We start from the raw sequence: 24,747 nt of genomic DNA, 5'->3' as shown, positions 1-24,747 counted from the left end.
TAAATCCATGTCTCTGTGGGGAAAGGAAGGTCTGGGGCTTCCTGTCCTACCATCTTGCTGATGTCACTTCAGTCCTCCTAATCTACTTTGCAAAGCCACAGCCTCCACTTTCCACTTGGTTTAGTTAAGGATCTTTAGCACAGAGTTTGCAGCAAATCTGTGAGGTTGGAAGTGTCTGGAAAAGACTGGAAAAAGGCGTACCAACGTACATTTGAGTTATTAAGCGGAAGCAGAGTATCTGTCCCTTCTTGCCTCAGCCTTCTCTTCACAAATCTGACAGACAGCTGTTCTCAGATTTCATGAAGGGTACTGGGAGGACAAAGAGAAGTGGCACTGCCCACGTCCTCTTTTCACAGAATTAGCAACTGAGGTTTAAATAAGTTAGAGAAATTAACCACAAAATACATCTGGTAGTTGACTAAGGTGGGATTTCTGTTCATGCCTGTCTGAACCCAGTTCCTTCAGGAAAACCATCGTTGGAAAGAAGCTGAGACTTTTGGACAGCGTTAGGCACCCCCCCCGTAGATGTCTCCTAGGTCTCTTCTGCTCACACAATCCTTTTTCATCCTTAAAAGTTTGTTTTTTTCCCTTTCTCTGAAGGCCTATTTCTCCCTTTGTCACCCTCCTTCCCTTAGAAGCCCAGTGTAGATTTCTATGAAGCAGTGAGAGAAGAGAGCCATCCTTAGCTTTCTCTGAGTTTAAAGGGAAATTTAGACTTCAAACCAGAAATTGACCGAGCTGATTTATGATTTTCAGCAGATTTTCTTGGCTCTGGGCTTTTTCCCTTCTATTTTTAAAATGAGGGTTAGTTAAACCCACCTCCGAGTGAGAACTTCTACTTTTTGTTGAGATTGATAAAAACTCAGTGGAGATGGCCCAGACATGTCAGAGAGCATCGTCCTAGTGCCTCCCTGCAGTTTTCAATTAGAAGGTTACTGGGAACGTAGCTCTCAGTGCAGGAAAAAACATCTTTGTCCACTCAGGAGTTGAGGTGACTGGCCTGGGAGACTAGTGGGATGTCGGGTAGTGATTATTGGAAGGAACATGACCTTTTATTGTCCTCTCCTAATCAGGGGTTTGAGCAGATAAATAAAATGAAAACTAAATTCAAAGTGCTGTTTTGGAAGGCCCCGAGCCAAGGAAAGTGTGACCTTGCGTTTGCATCCAAACTGGAGAAACCAGTGAGACAGTAGAAATGTGGCAAAAAGATTTGTTATTCATTAGTTTTTGTTTCGTTTTCTGAGTTAAAAACCTAGTGAGGGAAGGGAGTGCAGGGGAGTGAAAAGACATGTAATATTTCTCTCTGGGGTTTGTCCTCTTCCTTCCATTCCGTCCTGTAGGTGGCTGCTCTCAGAGAGAGTGCGTAATGAGCTGTGGCAGGCAGTGGAGCTGGCTCTGCTGGGCGGGTCTTCCGTGCATCCAGGTAAAGCAGCCCTGAGGAGGGAATAATCTTTTCCTCTGGTCAGTCCACAGCTGAGAGCACTGATGACTGCTTTGAAGGAAAGATGGGCCTGTCTGGACAGCGGTGATGTTCTGTGGGCAGTTGAAGAAGATTGTTTTTTGTTTTCTTAATCAGATAATAACTGGAGCATGTGAGTCTTAAGCAGAGAACCTTAGCTGCAGGCATTCTTGTGTCTCAGAGGGCTTTCAGTATCCCCTTTTTAAATTAATGAGTGCACACACCCCGCTGTTACGGCACACTGTGGGCTAGAGAAAAATAACTTATCAAAGTATCTCCAAGCTTTGTGGGGAAAAAAAGATTACTTATTTTTCTCAGTATCTTGAGGAGATTTAAATTTTTAGTGAAGATATGTTTCCTTTACTTGCATATAACTGGAAAGTTATGTTTTTGAAATCTGGATGCTTAGAATTTTAGCTCCTACATGAAACCCATTACTTAAAATGTGAAGCAATATGTGTATGCCATATTTTCAGAATAAAAATAGTTCTTGGCTCACCTTTACGTAAAGATTGCACCCTCACTTACATAGAGATTCCCTGTAATTTAATTTCCTAAGCACTGCTTTTGTGCTTCTGTCTGCCTGCCTCTTCCAGCATGCTTTCGTCATTCAGGCGTAAAGATAGAGAAGGAGGTGTCCTGAAAACTCTAGTTACTGCTGCACAGCACCATTACCGACTTAGTTCATCAAGAATTCGGGATAGAGTTGAGAAGTGCTTCACTTGTTCTTACAATGGTTATCCTGAAACAGAAGACCTTCCCAAGACACACTAACAATTCCGTTTTAGTACAGCTCTGCAGCCGAAACACAGATCCTCCACAAGTCTGTGGTGGATTCCAGAGCCACCAGCTTCAAGTGTTATTATCCATATTTATGGATTTAAAAAGCAGAATGCCTCAATAGAGTAGCATTTGTTTATAAAGTGTGTGCTCTCAAAAGGAGACCCTGGAAATGAGAGAGCCGTAAAATGGCCGAGGTGAGTCTCTCCACACCATTGGTGTCTCAAAAGCTACAAACGCAGGAGAGCCCTGAGAGAGTCCAGTGAGCATAGAACACCAAGGCACGTTGGAGGGCTAGCTGTGACTTTGAATGCTTTCCCCAGCACAGACACAAATCAGTTGGTGGAGGGTGAAAGTATTAGTAGCTTGAGGTACTTGAACACAAATCTTGCCCGTATCGTTAGCTGACCACTAAACCATACAAAGACAGGAGCAACCCCCCAAAAAACAAGATAAAAAATAAAAATAAGAATCAAAAGAGCACACTACTTGGAAGAGATTTTTTGCAGTGTAAGTCAGGCAACTATAATAATAATAATAATAATAATAATAATAATAATAATAATAATAAATCCACAGCTCTTACAGTATATTATCTCAAAAGGAATCCACAGTTTCTACAGCATATTATCTGAAATAGTGAGTTTTCAACCAGAAAATATAAAACATGCAAAGAAATAAACGTATGAGTCATTTCTGGGGGAACAAGCAACGATGACTGACTTTGGAGGAAGTGGATATTGGGATTTTGCAATCAAAGTCTTCAAATCAGTGTTTATAAATATGTGGAGCCATTTAAGGAAATTGTAGTCAAAGAATTACAGGAAAATAAAATGTCAATGGTGCACCAAGTGAGGAATCTCAGTAGAAAAACTGAAATTGTAGAAAAGAACTAAATGCTATTTCTAGACTTGAAAATGATAGTACTGAAATTAAAAATTTACTCGATGGGATCACTAGCATATTTTAGATGTTAGAAGAAATAATAATTGAACTTTAAGATAAATCAATAGAAATTATCCAGCCCCCAAAAACAGAAGAAAAAAGTGTGAAGATTAATGAACAGAGAAGGTCAGACTGAAGAACAGCATAGTAAAGAGCTTGACCATTCTTACCTCTAGAAATTGATAATAGAAGTGGACAGAATCTTCCAAAATAAGCATTTTAGGAGTCTGGAAGTTCATCAGAGGCATGTAACAATTTGACAAGCATTTATTAACCATAAATAGTTGAGCCTTTGATAAGAACAATGGAAGGTTGCGGCCTTTTAGCCTGGGGATGCTCTCATCCCAGCCCACCCCCCCCCAACTCTCTCCATTGGCATAGTAATTCTACCAGGGCAGGGTAACATGGAAAATCCAGAAGCTTTGCTGTCAGGAGAGGATGGACTTAAATCGGAGTGTGACATAAAAAAAAATGAATGTTCCTGGGAATTGTTGGAAACAGTAGCAAATGAACAAGAAAGATCAATAGAACAGCTAGTTTAATGTTGTAATCCTGGGTGGAGAAAGCAGTGGAGAGGCAGACTGTCCAGAAATTTAACAGGGAACTCTGGGAATGGAAGGGCTGTGGTGGATGACAGTGAGCCCCCACATAGCCCCGGAAGTCTTTAACAGTTGTGCACGAGCCTCAGGCTGTGTTTGCTTAGGAGACACCAGACAGCTCCCTAGTATTTCACATGTCCCTGGCTGAACATGATGCCTTCGCACAACATTTATGAGACATGCGGATAAATAGGAACATGCTAAACTATGTGCAGGGAAAAAAATAGTCAATAGAAACTGTCTCTGAGGGACCCCAGATATTGGATTTAGAAGACAGAGACTTGAAAGTAGCTATTATGGATTAATTCAAAGAACTAATGGAAAGCATGTTTTAATAATTAAAGTAAAGTATGAGATGCTGACTTATCTAATAATTGACCTAAATAAAAAGAGAAATTATTAAAATTGTTTTTAAAAAAAAGAACCAAATGGAAATTCTGGAGTTGGAAAATAGAATAACTAAAATGAAAAATTTCACTGAAGATGTTCACAGTGGCATGAGATGCATTGAAGAAAACGTGGAGATCAATAGAATTTATCCAATCTGTGATGTCTTTCCATTAGGCTGCAACTTGACACATTCTTCTTCCAGATCAAGAAATGTAATCATCCGTAGAACACAGAGATAAGCTGGTTGAGTTTGTAATTTAAAAGGGAACGAAAGCATTTCACCCGTCTCTGAAACCACAACTGTCCTTTTCTCGCCTGGATGTACTTTTTGAGGTTGGGGTTCTCAGCAGGTTCTCCTCCTTCTCAAAGGAGGGGGACTTTCAGAATCAGTGTAGAGCTGCTGACAGACCTCAGTGGCTCTGTCAGAAAGAGTCTCATCAAAAATAAACTTGGTTCCCTAGGAAAGAGACTGCGCAGTGCCAGTCCCAGGATAAATACGTGCAGTGATTTCTGTCAGGAAAACACATGACTTGCTTCTTCAGTCCTCACACAGATGAGAGGGAGAGCTGTGCATGTCCAACCTGGCGACGCCACGTGCAGGTCCTGGTGAAAGGCAGAGTCCCCTCTGCGGTCACACTCCGAGTAGCAAGGAGTGAGAGAGTCGGGTCATTTGGAGACAAGTAAAGTACAGTTTATTTGAAGAGTGACTCAGGAAGAAATGATTTCCTTTTTCATTAATATTCCTTTTATTTCAGCCAGAGATAATGAGATTTTTGTGGAACTCAAGGAGCTAAAGAATGATGATGGTTTCTGAAGGCTTTAGAAGGCAGCAGCTGTGCTCACTTAGCCAGTGGGCTGGTCAGGGTCCCAGGTGCTGTCTCAGAGGCTCACGCTGAGTCCTTCAGCCATGGTTTCAGGGGATTAGTCCTGATGAAAACTTGCGTTCAGGAAGAAACTATCTCTAAGATCACATTCTTTGGCTTCTTTATTACTTCTTTATCTTTATTGCATTTAACTATCTGTATTATTATTGCTAAGCAAGGGGAGATCACCTGTCAAGTTGTTTCCAAGGTGTCTGTTACAGGAATGTATCCATCCTGGAAATGTACAAAAGGATCTTCTGGGTTTGGGAAGAAGAGATTAGGATTTCTATACTTTTTGAAATCTAAGAATGAGAAAATAAAACTTTACTGTTACACACTATAATTTCATCAAATTTTAAAGATGCACCATTATTGGGTATTCCAGGAAGGAAAAAATGCTAGCCGTTAAACCGTGACACAGTGCCTTCTTTTAAATCTTATACTTATTGAAAGATCCCATTTCTACTTAGACATAACATAGATTGTTAAAATCATGTATTGCTCTTGCAAGGAGAGGAGAAGAGGTAAAATAAGTTTCACATATACTCAGGTAATAACTGGGCACGGCTGCTGTCTGTCCAGTAGTGATCTGTCGTGAGATACATCTCGATTCAGAGCCACTGTGTGAAACCCTGTGTCTTCAAATCATTGAAATATGGTGAAATGCAGAGTAACCTTATACAGGCAGACCTTGGAGACACTGTGGGCTTGGTTCCAGACAGCCACGGCAGAGCAGGCAACACGGTAAAAGTGAATCACGTGAACTTTTTAGTTCCCCGGTGCATCTAAAAGTTATGTTTACACTGTACTGCAGTCTGTTAAGGGTACAATAGTATCATGGCTGAAAAAATATCTGTATTTAATTTAAAATACTTAATTGCTAAAAAATGCTAACCATCATCTGAGCTTTCAGCGAGTTGTAATTTTTTAGCTGATGGTCTTGCTTCAGTGTTGGTGGCTGCTGAATGATTGGGTGGTGGTTGCCAAAGGTTGTAGGGCTGTGACCATTTCTAAAATAAGACAATAAGAAAGTTTGCCTCATTGACTGACTTCCTTTCATGAGTGGTTTCTCTGCAGCGTGTTTGATAGCATTTTACCCACAGCAGAACTTCTTTGAGAATTGGAGCCAGTCCTCTCAAACCCTGCTGCTGCTTTATCAGCTGAATTGATGGACTCTTCTAAATTTTTTGTTGTCATTTCAACAGTCTTCATAGAATCTTCACCAGGGGTGGATTCCATCTCAAGAAACCACTTTCTTTGCTCATCCATAAGAAGCAACACCTCATCCATTGAACTTTTATCATAAGATTACAGCCATTCAGGCTTATCTTCAGGCTCCGCTTCTAACTCTGGTTCTCTTGCTGTTCCTACCACTTCAGCAGTTACTTCCTCCACTGACATCTTGAACTCATCAGAGTCATCCATGAGGGTTGGAATCAACTTCTTCCAAACTCCTGTTAATGTTGCTATTTTGACCCCTTCCCATGAATGTTGAATGTTGAATGTTCTTAATGGAGTCTAGAATGGTGGATCCTTTCCAGAAGATTTTCAATTACTTTGCCCAGATCCATCAGAGGAATCACTGTCTATGGTGGTTGTAGCCTTGCAGAATGTATTTCTTACATAACAAGACTTCGGAGTTGAAGTTACTCCTCGATCCATGGGCTGTGGAGTGGATGTTGTGCTCACAGGCATGAACAACATTAATCTTATTGTCCATCTCCCTCAGAGCTCTTGAGTGTCCAGGTGCATTGTCAGTAAGCAATAACATTTTGAAAGGAATCTTTTCTGAGTAGTAGGTCCAACAGTGAGCTTAAAATATTCAGTAAGCCATGTTGTAAACAAATGTGCTGTCATCCAGGCTTTGTTGTTCCATTTATAAAGCCCAGGCAGTGTAGATTTAGCATAATTTCTAAGGGCCCTAGGATTTTCAGAATGGCAAATGAGCCCTGGCTTCAGCTTCAGGTCACCAGCTGCATTAGCCTCTAACGAGAAATTCAGCCTGTCCTTTGAAGCTTCGAAGCCAGGCATTGACTTCTCTCCTCTAGCTATGGAAGTCCTAAGTGTCATCATTTTCCAATAGAAGGCTGTTTAGTCTGCACTGAAAATGTGTTGTTTAGTGCAGCCACCTTCATTAATGGTCTTAGCGTGATCTTCTGGATAATGTGCAGCTTCTCCATCAGCACTTGCTGCTTCACCTGCACTTTTATGTTGTGGAGACGGCTTCTTCCCTTGAACCTCATGAACCCACCTCTGCTAGCCTCAGACTTTTCTTCTGCAGCTTCCTCACCTCTCTCAACCTTGATAGAACTGAAGAGAGTTAGGACCTTGCTGTGGGTTAGGCTTTGGTTTAAGGGAACGTTGTGGCTGTTTTCGTCTGTCTGGACTATTACAAGTTTCTCCATGTCAGCAACAAGGCTGTTTCCGTTTCTTATCACTCGTGTGTTCTTTGGAGTAGCACTTTTAATTTTTTTCAAGAATATTTCCTTTGTATTCACAACTTGGCTAACTGTTTGATACAAGAGGCCTGTATTCACGTGCCTTCCTTGCTAAACTTAATCACTTCTAGCTGTTGATTGAAAGTGAGAGACGTGTGATTCTTCATTTGAACACTTAGAGGCCATTGTTGGGTTATTAATTGGCCTAATTTTGCATTGTTTTGTCTTGGGAGAGGGACAGGGGAACGTCCAGTTTGTGGAGCAGTCAGAACATGCACAGCATTTATCAGTTCAGTTTGCATCTTCCATGGACGCAGTTCATGGCTTCCCAAAACAGTTTCCATAGTAACGTGAAAGATAACCGATCACAGGTCACTGTAACAAATATAATAATAACAAAAATAATAATGCAAAAGTTTGAAATATTGGGAGAGTTACCAGGATGTGAGACAAAGACAGAAGATGAGCAAATGCTGTTGGAAAAATGGTGCTGCTGGACCTGCTCAGTGCAGGGTTGCCACAGACGTTTGATTTGTACAGAAGGCAGTGTCTGTGATGGCGGTCTACGATTCTTCAGAAACCCTGGAAGAAAAAAAGAGGTGCTGCAACATCCTGATTTTGCCCTGCAAGGTCTGTGGCTTGCCTGTTTTCACCTCTCTTCCTGGCGGTGCTCACAGGACTGGTGGATGAGGTGGTCAGTATGACCTCCAGTTGCCCAGGCCCTGGCTGGCTCCGTCTCCTGACACCAGGGCAGACAAGCTGGCTTTCAGGAATGCGGGTCAGGACGTCAGCACGCAGGTGCTGCCACTGTCCAGTCCCTGCTGATTACCTCCTCGGAGCAAGCGAGGGTTCTCCACGGGAGTCTGCATTTATTATCCTGAAGCTCAACAAAATTAGCACCCTGTGAAGACAATCTGCTCAGTTAAGCCCTACTTATTTTCTCAGGGATTAAGAAGCAAACTCCCACGCATTGCCGACTAGTCAGAAGTGAGCTCTGGTGAGGAAGATGGGAACAGGTCTAATGTAGACCCCCTTTCTCTATTTCCTCTCTCTCTCCCCTTTTATAATATGAGTTTTTGACTTCATTCTGTAGCAAAAGGACTCTCCCTTTTTTGTGCTTGCAGTTTATAACTGACCTCAGCAGACCTCATGCTGGAGAGCGATCAGCAAAGCCAACATCTGCTGTGATCTTTATTTGAGATGCTTGTTGTAAGTATATGGCAATCTCAGTATTAGCTAGGCATGTGGAAAAAAACATTTAAAAAATGAAAAAGAACAAATGAACAAATGAAATATTTTTCCTTTGAAATAGCAAAACTGTTATTAAGGGAAAAAAGTAGGTAGAGTAAGATAAGCTTCATTGGAAAATATTTTCTCATCTTTATGGCTTATGCGTCCCATTTGGATGCAATGCAAAAAATATGCTTTGTTCAGTGTCCCATGGTGATGAGAGCCAAATAGTTTTAGAATGTTCAATAAAAATGAAAAAGACATAAATATTTCTTACAGTTTCCTAAGTGGATGATCAGTAATACAAAGCTGTTTGTAAGTAGAAGCCTGAGAAATAATAAGCATATTAATTAATGAAGCTTAAAATACAAAATAAATGTGGAGTCAGCAGTTCACTCATGCATAAAGCCTATCTCTAAAAATAATAAACATATTTGCATATAGTTATCATATCATTTGTAGATTTTGATTAGTGTTCTAGTAGCTAATTGTCCTCAAATCCTTAGAGTAACTTATCAATAACAGAAAAAAATGTGTATACTTACTTAATTAAAAAGAACGCTCATACATGCAGGTCTAGCCATTTTTAAAGTATCCTGCCAGCTCCCAAATCTATATCTTAGTTGATGTGCTTGCCCTAGAATGACTCCCCACTTACGCTCATGGAACGAGTCTCCCTCCCTCCCTCCCCACCCTTTCCTCCCTTCCTCCCTTCATCAGTGAATTGAAGACTCCAAGGAAGCTAAACCTGGACCTCCCTGCATTTGAAGGTAACTCATGTGGATCCTGGGGTGAATGCACATGACGTGAGATGTGATGTTGTAGGAGACACTGCACTTCTCCCTCAGCCTGGACACGCCGTGACGACGGGTGGGGTAGCCCTGAGGGATGCTGGCCAGTCTCTCACATGAGGCCCCACATCTGACCAGCAGTGACTGTGGCAGCATCCCTGAGGTGCCCCTCCCTGCTCTTCCCTCAGGCCCGACTGCTGGGATGTAGCCCCTGGGTCACCTGTGTCGATTTTCAAACTGACAGTAATTACAGTGCTAACTTCCTCACCTTAAAAATTATAGAACAAGTATTTGTATACCCATATTCATAGCAGCATTATTCACATCAGCCAAAAGGTGAAAGCCACTCACATGGCTACTGACAGATGACTGGATAAACAAGACATGCTTCCGTAGTGGAATAGTATTCAGCCTTGAAAGGAGATGAAGTTTTGACCCACACTTAGCATAGGTGAACCTGGAGAACATTACAGTGCATGAACTAGGCCAGGCACAATGGGACAAATGTATGATTCTGCTTCTAGGAGTCAAGCTTAGAGAAACAGAAAGTAGCGTGGTGGCTGCCAGGGGCCGGGGGGTGGTGAGGAGCTCTTGTTTGATGGTTACAGTTTCAGTTCACAAAGACGGAAAAGTTCCACAGATGGATGCTGATGGCGATTGTGTAGCAATGTGAGGGTACTTAGTGCTGTGAAGTGTGTACTTCAAAATAATTAAAATGGTACATCTTATGTTATATGTACTTGATCACAGTAGAAAAAAAAATAAGACAAGAAGGCTATCCTTTCCCCTACTCTAATGAATTGCACCCAAACCCAAAATCCTCCACAAAAACAAGAAAGTAATCCCAGGGAGATAGTTGATTTTATTAGTGTAGTTTACCCTGCATCCAAAAGTAGAGTGTTCCTAGATCTCTTATAAGCCAAAATGGTGTAAAGCGAAGAAGCAGCTACCTTAGGACAAAGCTTGTTAACAGATGCACAAAATAAATGGAGATATATCACAGATACACACACAGTTCAAGGCCATGGAGGCTTGATGCTGAGATGTGAGTGCAGTTCCCACGGACGCAGCTAGGTGGCACCACACGCACCATTCCGGCTGCGGCTGCTTCTGTAAGGGCTCAACTCACTTGCAAAACCAAAGCTGAATGCTATTTTCACATTTCGCTTTTTTTCTAAAAATTGAAAATCCTCTTCCGATTTCTTTTTATTAATGGGAACAGGAACTAACATAGGTCTCTTATAAAAATGAAGTACAAACTTTCGGAGACTAGGGGATACCTGTACTGTGGACATGTGTGAATCGTGTGCTAGTAAGTGGCCAGGTGATTTTGAGGGCGTTGCAAGTGTTTTGGGTGTGGCACTCACTGTTGCTGGAGTGAAGGAAAAATGCATGTATTCTGTAAATACTGAAATAACGCAACTGTGTATTTCCAGTGCTTTCTTTCCCTTCCTCACTAGCGTGGGTTTGTCAAGGTCCCAAGAGCCCCTGCAGCAGGTCTGCATGAGGTTAACCATCTTCGAGATGTGTTTAGTGCAGCAAATGCGAAGTACTTTCCTTGAGCCATTTACAGCCCAGGAGAGGACAGGGAACCACCAGGAGTATTTCTTTAAAAAATGAAGTAAGGTAGAAGTCCAAGTTTACACTTTTACCCCCAAACACTTTACCTTTTTCTCTTAGGATTTTTTTTTTTAAGGAATCAGATTTTTACAGTGGAAAGAATTTGAACTTTGGAGCCACACAGTTGCCTCCTTTTAGTGTTGTAACCTTGAACTTCTCAGAATCAGTTTCCTCGATTGTAAAGTGGGGGAAATGACACTGACATTTCAGAGTTCCTTTGAGGAGTGAACGAGATAAGAAAAGTGCCACACACAGCATGTGCTCAGTGCACGCCAGTTTGCCTCCCTCCCTTCCTCTCCCTTCTCTCCACAGCTGGTCGAGGTGGCAGAGGCCTGGGTTCTAGGTTGGAAGCTGTAGTGTGGTGGGAGCGGGGAGGGAGGTAGAAATGTGAGCGGTCCCAAATGCCAGCTGTCAGGAATGGAATCCCCACTCAGCAGTCAGCCAGCTGCGGAACCTCAGGCGTGTTTCTCTAATCGCTCATTTTCACAGGAATATATGCAGCATATAAAATTATAAATACGCTCTACGTTTTTTTATGGTAGCAGTGTGAAATAGAATTTATCCGAATTTCTGTGTTTGTAAGGCATTCTCTGCAAACAGAAGGTGCATCTGCATGTGAAGTTGCATGTTTTATGAACACCAACTATCGAAACTAAAAAAAAAAAAATCAGGCAACCATGCTAGAGGAAGAACTAAATTAACATTCTATTCTTTTTAGAGAAAATGAAATTACAAAAATTGTTGCCGTGTAAGAAAGCAATCAGAGATTACGCAGGTTATAAAAAATGTAGAAAGATATTTTCTGGGTGTGTGTTGAGTATCTAATTAATAAAAATGTCATGAATTTGGATTTTCTGATAATGGTGGTATTTTTCGTATTTTTATAGATAAATTTTGTAGTTTCTTTTTTCATTCAAATAAGCACACACATTTGTACATAATTCTGTATTTGTTACTTTATTTTTTTTTCCCTTAAATTGGTCACCACAGCTGGCTTCTGGAATTGCCTCTTTCCAGATCCCCATTCGGGCGAGTTGATGGGGGAATCCAGACAAGAGGAAGTGGTTCAGGGACATGGGAGGCAAGAATTCCACCTACAGGATCATGTCATCTTTCTAGAAGTAGCCCCAAAACCTTGAGTGATGAAAATAAACAGGAGAAAAAATAATTTCATAACTAATTTTTGAAGTTCTATTATTACTATATTCAAGTTTTGAGACTTTTTTAATGCCACTATGACCATTCCACATGCTTTATCTCCCTTAATAAGAACAACCTGATTGGGTACGTGGTGGTGTTATGTCATTTTAATTAGGGAGGAAATGAGCTTTGGGGAGGTAAGCCCTGAGCACAAGTCTGGGCTGGAGACCACAGTACGGACTGGTTGAGAACGTGGCAGGAGCAGAGGTGAGGGTCGCTTTGGGTGCTAAGTGTCCCACCTGTTGAGGGCATGTGTGGGCACCTTCCCCGGGGATAACTGTGGTCTCGCTTGTGCTCCTGCTTCTGCTGTGGGCTGATGGATGAAGGGACCTCTCCTGGGGGGGGCCTCTGCTGAGACTTTGTGAGTGAATTTTCCTAGTTGCTAAATAGAGACTGTGGCACTTGGATAAGCTTGCGTTTATCACAGCTAAAGAGGGCTTGGTGGGGGAAGGGGTCAGGGGTTTTTAATCATGTGTGATTTTAATATGAAAGAATGCTTTCCAAAACTAGCATGTTTTTGCCAGGATTAAAATGATCTTTCTACCTTATTTCATTTTTTTTTTAAAGCTCTAAATGCCAGGGCTTGACTCCCTTGACATTTCTGTTTAATTAAAATGATTTACAAGCTAAATTAACGAATAAGTGAATTAATCATGCTAACTGCAATAATCTTACCATTGTGTGACCCAGATTGGGGTGAGTATATGTAAATGATGCAAAGTGAAGGGAAGTGGGGGCTCACATTTTCTTTGGACAGTGAAACAATGTCACAGCCAGGTACTTTGTTTTCCAAATTAATTTTAGATTATTTAATCTTTGCATAATTTACTTATATAAATAGAAACACATTTTATGACTTAAAGTCAATAGGAATTTTTGTATAGGCTAAATGGTTTATATTAAAATAAAAGCATGTATGTGCAAAAGGAATGTATTTAATTGCGTAAAGTTTGGAAGACTTTAAGAACATGACTTACAGAGTGATGCTGAATGCAAACCTTTCTGATAATTTAAAGGTTCAGAAGTGGCATCTAATATTCTTAAACTCTTCATAGTTCCTTTTCCAGAATTTTGTGTAGTGGAAAATTTTAGAATCACAACAAACTAGGGAAATTGTGTTTTATAAAATCCCCATGTAATCAACATCCATGTTTAGCAGAGATCAACATTGTGTTCATCTCTTTTTTAATCTGTCCCCCTGTGTATTTTAAAGCAAGTTCATGTGTCACGTCATTTCACCCATCAAAGTGGAGTTGAAAATAGAAAGCAGGTGTAGCACACAGTCCCTGAGATGACAGGGTTTAAAATCTTGTTGAGGAGATATCACTACATATGCATTGACCATTAAACCAAAATATGGCACTCACAAGTTTACAGTCAATTTTCTAAAGCCTTGGACCTTGTTTTTTATAGAAAATGACAGTATAAACAATTCCTGTGGATTGGAGCATTTGAAGATGAAGAGAGAAGTGTGTCTGTGGGGAGGGAGGGTGTGCCAGCCCCAGGTGGATGGGAGGGATTTAAGAAGAGGGCAGTGGACACGCCAGAGCTTTTGGAGAAGATAATAGTGTGGTGAAACGGTACTAAAGAAGAACAATACGTGATACAGGTGTAGGCTGAGCCCGGGCATGGGTGTGCTGGTGGGGAGCCTGGTTTGGGTCCTCTTGGAGTGGTTCCGTCATGAGTATACAGAAGATTAATTTAGAGTAGCAATAATGAGATTAAGGAGTAAAATCTTAGGATATCAGTAACTACACCTTTTTTTTTCTGAATAGAAAATTACCCCATTTAATACATTCTAGTAATGGTTAGTTTTGAAACTAGAAAAGTGTGAAAAAAAAAACCAAACACGTTTTCATTGCCCAGAGATGATGACTATTGACATCATTTTCTGTCTACTTTTTTTTAGTTAATAAGCTTTATTTTTTAGAGCACTTTGGGGTTCACCCCAAAATTGAGCAGAAAGTAGAGAGTTCCCATGTAACTCCTGTTCCTACAAGTGTACGACCACCAACCCTTCCCCTGGCATGGACATTCCCTCACCAGAGTGGTACATTTGTTAGAATTGGTGAACCTACATTGATACCTCATTATCACCCAAAGTCGTCATTTACCTCAGAGTTCATTCACTCTTGGTGGTGTATGTTCTCTGGGTTTGGACAAACGCATAATGACATGTATCCACCACTGTAGTATCGTACAGAATATTTCACTGCCATGACGATCCTCTGTGCTCCCCCTTCTCAGCCCTCCTCCCCCAGTCCCTGACAAGGTCAGATAGTTAGAATTACCCAGTATGTAGCCTCTACAGATTGGCTTATTTCAGTTAGTAATATGCATGTAAGTTTCCTTCATGTCTTTTCATGGCTTGATAGCTCGTTTCTTTTTAGTACTGAATGACAATCTGTTGTCTGGACGTACGAAAGCTTATTTACTCATTCCTATTAGAGGACATCTTGTTCCTTCCAAGTCGGTGGTTTGAATAAAGCTACCATAAACATCTATGTACAAATTTTTGTGTGGACAAATGTTTTCATCTTCTTTGGGTAAATACCAAGGAGTGTGAATGCTGGGTCATATGGTAAAAGTATGTCTAGTTTTGTAAGAAAACGTCAAACTGTCTTCCAAAGCGGCTGTACCATTTTGTACTCTCCCAGCAGTGAGTGAGAATTTCTGTTGCTCCTCATGCTCACCAGTATTTGGTGGTGTTAATCTTCTTGGTTTTGGCCTTTGTAGTAGTTCTGTAATGGTATTTCATTGTTTTGACTTCCATTTCCCCAATAACATATGACATGGAGAATCTTTTCTTATGCTTCTTTGCCATCTGTTATCTCTTCTTCTGTGAGGTGTCTCTTAAGCCTACTGCCCATGGAAACTTTATTGGGATATGATTGACAAATACAAACTGTATACACTTAGGGTATACACTGTGGCGATTTGATATATGTATACATTGTGAGACGATCACCACAGTCAAGCTAATTAATGTATCCGTTACTTTACGTAGTTACTATTGTGTGTGGTGAAACACTTAAAAGTTTCTTTCATAGCAGATTTCGAGTATACCAAGCATTATTATTAACAATAGTCAGCATGCTGTAACTCTCCAGAATTTGTCTTACAGCTGAAAGTTTGTATCCTTTAACCAACATCTCTTCATTTCCCCTACTCCTCAGCCCCGGTGACCACCTTTCTCCTCTCTGTTTCTATGGGCTTGCCATATAGAGAGCCGAAATTATAGCTGGGTAGGCAGCTAACATAGCCCATGGGAGACAGGAGAGCATCCTTTTGGACAATTAGTTAAGAGCAGGAACAATTTTTTTTTTTTTAGGAACTGCTTATTATGTATGTCTTCTCACTTCGTATTTCTTCAGTAGAATGCCTATCAGCTGCTAACTACTGTTCAGCTGTAGGTTGAATACCTAAATGAATGAATAAAATGCTTGGTCTTTGATAACTTGTAATTTGGACCAAAAATGACTACTGATAGAAAATCAGGAAGCAGACTGCGAGTATCCTGAAATTTTGTGCCCAGAGAAAATTTTCAGGTATAACTGAAGAGAATCTAAGATACTGTAGTTACTGATTTTCTAGCTTTTGCATAAGCATGAAAGCCTAGGAAGTGTCAGCCTCAGAAGCAGACACCAGTGGCTCTTTACCATCTTTCCACTTGACAGTGAAACTGAGAAAGCATGTTTCAGACTTCTTTTCTGAAAGAGCTGCTGTCACAAGACAAAAGCTTCCAGAATAAAAAGGGTTAATCAGGGAATGATTTGCGTTTTTCTCACTGGTGCCATGTCCTAGAGCGTCGCCTTCCTGTAGCGGTTTCTGTGTGTGGTAGTGGGTGACCACATGTGTAAGTCTCATCTTCGTGTGTAAATATGAACTTCATATGTTACGGGAGTTTTTGAATGACACATACAGATAACGTATGTTGATTTTTATTCCTGTTATATAAAATTTGGATCTTCATGAATGAGAATTTCAAATTCTCTGAGAACTGTGGGGAATACATTTTCACTGTCAATGTATGATTTGGGTATTAAAGTCAATGTAAAACTCTCATAATCCTATAATCAAGACACTCTCTGTTAACATTTTAGTGAATTTCCCTACTGGATCTAGTTTAATGTTATTTAAAGTGTAAAATTATTGTATATTTACTGTAAGAAACAAAAGTGGTACAGAACATAGAAATCATTTCCTCCAGCCCCAAGGCTTGCCTTCCAAAATTAAGTACTGTTAATAGTTTATAGCTGATCTTTCCAGATACTTTAGCATGCTTGTTTTTAAAGCTCAGAAAGCATGCGCTACGACCTGTCATCTTGTTCTGTGGGAAGAGGAAGGCTTGGGTTTTACCTAATGCAAAGAGACTGTTCTGAGAGTCCTAATAGAGTCTGCATTCAACTTGGATATGAAAATCTTTTATTTCCAGCTCAGCTAAAGACCCCCTTCTGCAATTCACTGACATCCTTGGTGCCATTTCTCCAATTACAAAGAAATGATAATTCCTTCTGAATGTGTAAGTCAATTATTTCATGAATATTTATGGCATAGCTAACAATCTTGGGACGGTGCTGATACTCAGAGGGCTGTGAAGAAGGTGCGGAGCCATGTTCGTGTGTTCAGTGCAAAAGAAAGGGTGAAAATTTGGTGACTGGTTGTTTTGGTTAATTATTTTTACGTAACACATGCCCCCAGTACATAGTGGCTTAAAAGAACAAAAATAATTGGATCACACACATGTGCATTTTCAGCAGGGCTCAGCAGGGAAGGCTTGTTTCTGCTCCGCACAGCATTATCTGGGGCAGCCTGACTGGGGTTTGGAGAGGGTACTTACAGGATGGCTCGCTTACATGACGACTGGTGTTGTAGTCCTGACTGTCAGCTGGGAGCACATCTAGGGTTGAGGGCCTCAGACTTTGCTTCCTCTCTTCATGAGCTTCCTGCAAACTTCCCGGTAATATTGGGGCTGATTTCCAAGAGTGAGCATTCCAAGAGACAGGATGGATGCCAGTATCTTACTTTTGTGGGTTGGAAACTGGACAGCATCACTCCTACCATGTTCCATTGGTCAAGCAGACACAGAACCAGATTCAAGTCCAGGGGTCTTAGATGCACTTCTCAAAGGAGTTTGTGTGTGTGTGTGTGTGTGTGTGTGTGTAGTGCAGCACTCTCACTCTTCCAATGGTAAGCTCACTCATCTTACTAGGGAGCTTCTCCACCCCTACCCACCACTCCGTAAAATGTTGGTGTGGCTTCCACTCGGTTTTCTGTCCGCTGACCACAAGGTGAATATATGACCTACTCTGGCCAACAGTAATACTGAATGCATGTGGCCAAAATGACTCTTGGTCCCGGAGTGAATACATGCCCCATTTGGCCAACCATATTCCTTCACTGAGACTATGATAACAGACCCAAAGATAGAGCATTCCTCCCCAGTTCTGCTGCTGCTTGGGACAACAGTGAAAGCCAATGACCATGACTTCACTCCTTGCCACGTGGAAAGAGCTTACAAATACTCAGACATAGCTTCCCTGGGTGTCATTTTCATGCCTTGTGTGGTAATACTGACCTTGAAGGTTGTGATAAGGACTAAGTGGGACATGGAAGACACTAAATGGAAAGTGTGGTTGTGACAGCATTGTTTATAAAGGTACAAATGGATGTAAATCTTGAAATTTTATAAAACAATTTCCAAATATTTGAAGTTGTACAGATCTTACCTTTTGGAGGGTATGAAAAGTTGATCAAAGGAAGAAATGTTAATTATCTAGTTAGCAAAAGGGAACACACACACAAAATATCTGCTGGATTACATTAACTATCCATTTTATAAGTCATATAACCCTAGTTATTAGAATAACCGCACATCACAGCTGAAACTGTAATATTTAGTTATGTTTATTTTTCCTTACCTGAAATAAGATGCATCAAATAAGCTTTATGCACACGTGTGACAGCAGTGGTAGTATTTAGTGCCTGCAGGTGACACCTCAGCAAATGCATGTAGAAGACCCGCTCTGCCGTGGGGATGAAGAAGGGTGTGTCATGTCAAGTCAGGGAGCGGTATGGTGTTCAGAAATGGCATCCTCACAAAAGCTTGAAATACGGACATTTCACAAAAATGGGAATGTACCTACAACTGCAGATATATCCACAGCTAAATTACAACTAACTTCTTTTTCTTATTTCTGCATTTTTTAAACAAAATCCTACCATTTCACCAATGATTGAATACATGTCTGTGGCACATTCTGTTTTCAGTTTTGAAACCATATGTAGCTCAGTTTTGTATTTATCCCCAAAATGGTCTGAGTACACCTTTCATCAAACAGAAAGGGTGTGTCATGTGAAGTTGTCCCTAGACTAAATACTGTCACCACTCTATGGCCATGTTATATACAATTTAGCATAAAGCGTGAGTTAGGTGTTGGTTAATGCAGTTGTTTTTCTTGGGTGATTCACTTACTGAAAAGCATAGGCACATATGCCAACAAGATGAAATAGTAACGGGAAATGAAACATGCCTGCAGGAGGAGCCAAGAGTAAAAGCTTAGAGAAAGGGAAACGTATGGTGTGTACTCCCTGGGAAGTTTATGTAGCAGGGAAGAGTCCCAGGGGCCATTGAATATGTCACTGATGCTTTGTGTCACTGAATTCTCATGCAGGAAACGTAGGTCTCTGGATGTGTAGGAGAAGTCGAAGTGTGGCTGGACAGGTGGTTGGAACCCCTGCAGAGATCACTGGGTCACTGCTGTTCTGACTCCCAGGAATGGCCTCTTGTGACACAAGTATGCAGTGCCATGGTGTGTCTTTGAACTCTAAGCAGTTTGAAAGTCCACCAGAGAGAAATCAGAATCTGTGTTCCATGATAATCTGCCTTGTAGTTTTTAGCCTTTATCACTATCTGTGTTTTGTTACTATTCCCAGCATTCTCATTAAGTAAAGACTTATGTCCATAGCATTTTGTATATAAGAAACCATAGGTTACAAAGGTCTTTTTTTCTTTTGAGCCTAAAGGAATAGGGGGGAAATAAATAAAAATTACAGCTCAAGGTAACTGAGGAAATGGCTCTGCAGATACTCAGACTTTCTGGTGCTTCTGACTTACCTCTCAGGATGCTGGGGCGAAAAAACGTGGCAGGATAACAATCCTGTTAAGTGGGTTCATAGCCCCTCAAGCACAAAGTAATACTAGCTGGGGTAGGGGAGTTGGCAGTGGAGTGCTGCAGGCTCGCTCTCTCCTTGGTCTGTTCTTCAACATCTGGATGAAGACACAGGTGACATCTGTATGCTTTTTAGGTGAACGTGACCTTGAAAAACTTCAGTAGTCCCCCAGGGTGCATGTGAGAATATGCTAATAGAGACATATATATTAATATCCTTCAAGTGGACCTTTACGGTAAATGGACTATATAGTGCACAGAGAAAAATCACTGAAAGTTTGTAGGCTCCCATTTATAAACACACCTGTGTGCATATATATCCAAGACTTTCTGGAAGGAGAAGCAAGTGGTAATTGGATGCTATTGAGAGGGCCCGAGGGACTGGGGTCTTGGACGGCAGGTGATACTTCCTTTGTATCACATACTTTTTTTCCATTGTTTGAATTTCCTTTTTAACCATTTTTTTAATGTCCTTGTGGTACTTTTTCTAAACATGTACTTAAATTAGTAAGGAGCAAGTGAAGATGTACAGGATTAAGGAAGATGTGGGTTAGCAGGAGCCAGGTTGGAAAACCTTAGCGATTGTGATAATTATATATTCAAATCTGAATCAAGTCTTGGATGCAGTTAGTTGACAAAAAGTGAATCCCTTAGATCTCAGTTCATCTTTCTTAGTAGGCCAGTATGGTCTCTGGTGGAACGCAGAGTATACATTCTCCAAGACGCCAAGAGATACGTGAAGGACTGAGGTCGAAGTGCCCGTTGCTTAAGGGATTTATTTTTGGAAAATTGTGTCTGGCCAGGGAGACCTGGCCCTTTGTTCAATGTGCCTGGTTATGGTAGCAGATGTAATAGTCCAGGTGTTATTCCTGTATTGGTTTTCTTTAAAAAGGCCTTAAATGGCTTCTCAATTTACTGAGTGGACAGTCCAGTGTTACTCTCTGGGCTTCTAATTTTCCTCCACAACCAAAAGATGACTGTACTGGATCCTTCTACTTAAGCCAAGCCACAAAATAAATCAAACACACCCATACTGATGAATTAATTTTACATTCAAAGAAAAGTTCATTGTCAGTAAAGATTTCTCAACATTAGCCTAAGTTATAAAAAGGTGGTGGTGAGATCAACATTCTTGACATCTATTGTAGGATATTTAAAATAGTGTAATAGATAAGAGTATATAATGACCAAAGATGTTTTCCATTTTGAGACTCTATGCAGTGTTTATTTTTGGATGGAAAATTTGTCGTTGCTTGTTTTGGTACAGTGAACACTGCCTTCAGCAGAGTTCCCCTTTCATACTTGCTATTCTTACTGGCATATACGTTTGTTTTTGGTTGATGTTCAGCAATATCAATGTCACTTTGAAAAAAAAGCTAGCAATGCAGCAGTGTCTGCTGATGCAAAACAATTAAACCTACTGACTTTAAACATAAGGATATAACACGATTAGGACATTTGGTGCTGTGTTCTCGGCTAACTGTGTAACTTGCATTTCCTGTATTGATTGTGCTCTGTGAGTAATCACTTGCAACAGAGCGTATTGAAACAGTGTTTGGCATCCTTCATGGCAGTGAAAAATACCCAAGTTTCATTAGAAACTATATTTTAAGGTGGCTTTAAGTTACAGAATATAAATATATAGATATATAGAATATATAAATATGTAGAATATAAAATTGTGGCTGGGAGATTTACAGCCATATCAGCCTATGTGTGCTTTCCCTCTGCATTTTTTTCATAGGGGAGAAAAACAGACACAAACTGGATGCTGGGGAAGCTCAGGCCAGCCTGGCATTAAACAAATGAGTACAGATCATCTTCCCTAGTCCCCTTCTAGCTTTCACCAAGTGCTTAAGCTCAACCAATGGTGCTCCCAAGCAAATCTTTCTCAACCGCAATTTAAAAAGACTCTTAAAAGAAGCCAAAAACAAAAAAATGTCCCACAGGTACAAATCATTCTTGCTTAATCTCTACCCTCCACAGAGTGGGTTTTAGAATGGTTTCTGTTGCTCACAGCACCGCTGGAGGCGATGACGGCACAGGGGAGGATGTGTGGAACACCTGCTGCAGCGCAGCTTGCCCTCATCCCCACACCTGCCAGAACAGCTGGCTTCCTGCCCAGGGACGGAGACGCAGAGAGCCCATTTTGATGAGTTACCTCTTTTGATCTAAGTATGAAGGAAATTTAGTATATTGGGGCAAAAACTCAAAAAGATCTTAAGCACAACTGCAGTGTGTGTAGGTGGAATCTACCTAGACAGATATTAACTGGTTATCTTTGGATGGTGACACAATGATTATTTTAAGATTCTTCCTATTTTCTGAATTTTTCACATTTTCTGCAATAAATGTCAGTATGTCTTACAATCAGAAAAAGATTTAAACATTTTTCTGCTTTATCCCAACATCACGTATATAAAAGGATCATGGGATAACAGTTTCATAAGAAATTTTAGGATTGAAGTATTTTGTGATCATGATTTATTTCCTTGTCTCTTTTCTGAAATAGAAGAAGCTAAATGAAACCTCTGAAAGCATGTCCTTTCCTGGCAGAGATTCTTACCTCATATTAAGGAGACCGACTCTACTTAAGCATCCCTCTTGCAGTCTTGGATTTCCCCAGTTGTGTCATGCTGTTGCTGGTTGGTTCCAAGGTGAGACATTTTTCAGAGCTCTGGGGGAAGACAGGAGGTCACCTGGCCTGATCGAAGAAGCTGAAACTTTGCAGGAGATAAAAACAGATAATAAATCACTCAGCTGGTAAAAGCTAACTCACCTGGGTCACAGAGCCATTGGTTACTTCGATCTATTCGTCAGCAGCTTAATTTACTTATGGAGCAGTTCTAGCTCTGTGGGTCTTGAAACTGGAAAATAAACTTCTTGATAGGTAAGTCCTTTTGAAAGATTAGTTGTAAGGCCAGTTGCTTTGTTCACAGCAGAGCAGTTCAGATTTATGGGGAAATGCACATGAAGCTGGCAACAGTCATTGCGTCTAGAGAGGAAGCTTGGGTTTCTGGCCTGGGGGGGTGACCTGCGTTTCCTTGTTTGCCGTTTAGTACTGTTTGCACTTATGTCTGTGTGCTTGTGCTGTTTCTTAAGTAAGCAGCAGCTAATAATTGTGCATGGTCCAAACTTTTATTTGCTGACTTTTCCCAACATGACTTTCTATATTCTACCAGGGATGACATCACTGAAAGTGTGGGGAAAAAATGAGGCAGAAAGACAAGTATATAAGGTGGTTCCTAAAATAAATATTTTAATGAGATACTGAATATACTTGGCTCTCAACCTTTTTTTTTTCTTTGTCTGTACAAAGGCTCTTGAGCATGTCGCTGTCCTGAGGAGCAGTGGTTCAATTAGTGTCTTCTAGCACGGTTTGGTGTCACCATCTCCACTCTCACCACCTTTCTTGCTTTTGGGTCTCGCCTGGAGGTCACATAGACAGGTCCCACTCAACTTTTCAAAACTTGCTTCTCTGCCTTCTCATCCCCTCCAGGTCTAGGGGCTGGGAGAACTTCCACTGGCTCTGCGCTGTGGCTCCCTGTCGTCCCCCACCCTCCGTGGCCCGGCCTTTAACCCTGAGTCATCCTCTCACCTCCCCACGCTGACTCTTCTAGATCATTTCCTTATCTCATCCTTGCATCAGAGTCACATCTTCTCACGAGTCTTCTGCTTCGAGTCTGTTCTCCGTCTCATCCATCCTTCAGGTGCTGCAAGGTGATTTTTCTCAAATGCAGATGTAATCTGGTTGCCTTTTTATTTAAAATCCTTTAATGCCTCACCTTTCTTTCCAGGATACTGTTCTCAGGTTGTTCCTGACCTACTCTGGATGGAAACTTCCAGCCCTTATTCATTTCTCAACACTTATCTGCACTGTAGCCACATCCCAGCTCTTGAAAATTTTCTCAGTGGTTAGTGCCCCCTTTCTCCTGGGCCTCTGCCCATCCTAGAGCCTTGGCCAGAGATGCTTTCCTGCCCTCCCCTCCCTCCACAGCGTGGCGCCAGGCTCCCCTTCCTGGTCCTACTCACACACCACTCTCATCTGCTCCCACTAGTTAGCTGTGCGCATGTTCACTCTTGCTCTGTAATTATAATGACTGGTTTATTTATTGCTTTCTACACTAGATTGTAAATTCCAGTTTACAGTTTGGAGAGGGCAGGAGTCTTTTAACGGGAACATTTCAGCAGGGTGGTAAGAGCTTTTAACAGGAACAGTAAGAAAATACATACTTACTTTGAATTCCTACTTCTTTATTCCCCTGTAGTAGGAGTCTGACTCCCTTTCTGATGTTTGACTGCCCACAGCTTTTCATCCCCTTTGCTCAGAAATTTCTTCCCCACCTTTGGGAAGGGTGATGAGAAAGTCCAGGATCTCCCTTCCTTTGGCACCAGCACAAAGGTCACACAGTGCAAGCCCTGGCTCTGCCCCACAACTGACACAAAACCCGAAGCCAGTCTTTCTTCCTACTTCAAGTCATCCTTAGCCATGCTTAGGACCCATGCCTGCAGCGCTCCGCACAGAGTTTCATTTTGTGAGCGATAAATCTGTCCATACCTTCCTGCTGAATTTATGGCATTGTCACTCTCAGCCTTTGAACCAGAATTTGGTTGAGAGCATCCATTTCCTCCTGAGAGGTGACTGTGATACCCACCCCCAACCCCCTGCCCACAGCAAGAGTCTCCGGACCCAGTTAATCTGGTATTTTATGCACATGATATTCACATGGTATTTATGGTGTATGAAGAAATAAAAAGGACAGATCCAACGCTCTCCAGCATGTGGTCGCCTGCATTCATACAGAAAGAACATGGGAGAAGAGGAGGGGGCGAATGTAAACACTTAGAAGTCACCAGGGGAATGTATAAATATGAGCTAGCGTTTACTGCGTCATGTGTGCTTGCTTCTCGCACAGTGTGTTGTGGATGTCTAACACAGGTCAGAATAGACATCTGTTGGTGGTATTCCTTTTGCCACAAAATGTCATTTGACCAGTGGGATATTTTCCATCAAGCTGTATTCAGTAAGAACCCACCGCTGCCCTCAGAGCTTGTGTCCTGGCACCCGCCAAACTCCACGAATGAGTCCAGTGGGCAAGACTTGTGTCTGAAAGGGTTTCTCCCCCGAAACAGGCCGGGTCAAGTCACATCAAACCGCTTTGGTCCTGTGCCCTGTGAAAGGTATAGAATTGGAGGGCTGATGATAAATCCAGGTCCCTTTGTTTGAATGGTGGTATCATTAAAGTCCAAGTCTTCCTCT

At 41.3% G+C, this 24,747-nt stretch overlaps 1 protein-coding gene and 1 long non-coding RNA gene across 8 annotated transcripts in view; one reads left to right on the top strand and one right to left on the bottom strand.

Annotated features, from left to right (window-relative positions):
- LOC116665817 overlaps positions 1–24,747 on the top strand; it is a 417,325-nt gene that overhangs the window by 69,489 nt on the left and 323,089 nt on the right. The window contains exon 4 of one of the 7 annotated variants that reach the window (XM_032486811.1): positions 8,599–8,624. The exons of the other annotated variants lie outside the window; for them this stretch is intronic. Within the exon in view, the coding sequence (XP_032342702.1) occupies positions 8,599–8,609 (11 nt within the window). The 3' untranslated portion in view covers positions 8,610–8,624. Of the gene's footprint in view, positions 1–8,598; positions 8,625–24,747 lie in introns of those variants that run through there. 7 annotated transcript variants of the gene reach the window in all.
- On the bottom strand, positions 19,344–22,351 carry LOC116665822. Its single transcript, XR_004322531.1, has 3 exons — positions 22,267–22,351; positions 22,054–22,164; positions 19,344–19,585 (listed from the first exon to the last, which is right to left on the bottom strand). It is a non-coding gene; the product is annotated as an uncharacterized LOC116665822 (long non-coding RNA).

The sequence above is a fragment of the Camelus ferus genome, chromosome 9, assembly GCF_009834535.1.
Source record: "Camelus ferus isolate YT-003-E chromosome 9, BCGSAC_Cfer_1.0, whole genome shotgun sequence".
NCBI lineage: Eukaryota > Metazoa > Chordata > Mammalia > Artiodactyla > Camelidae > Camelus > Camelus ferus.
The sequence above is the reverse complement of the archived record's forward strand: the minus strand, read 5'-3'. Positions and strand labels throughout refer to the sequence as shown.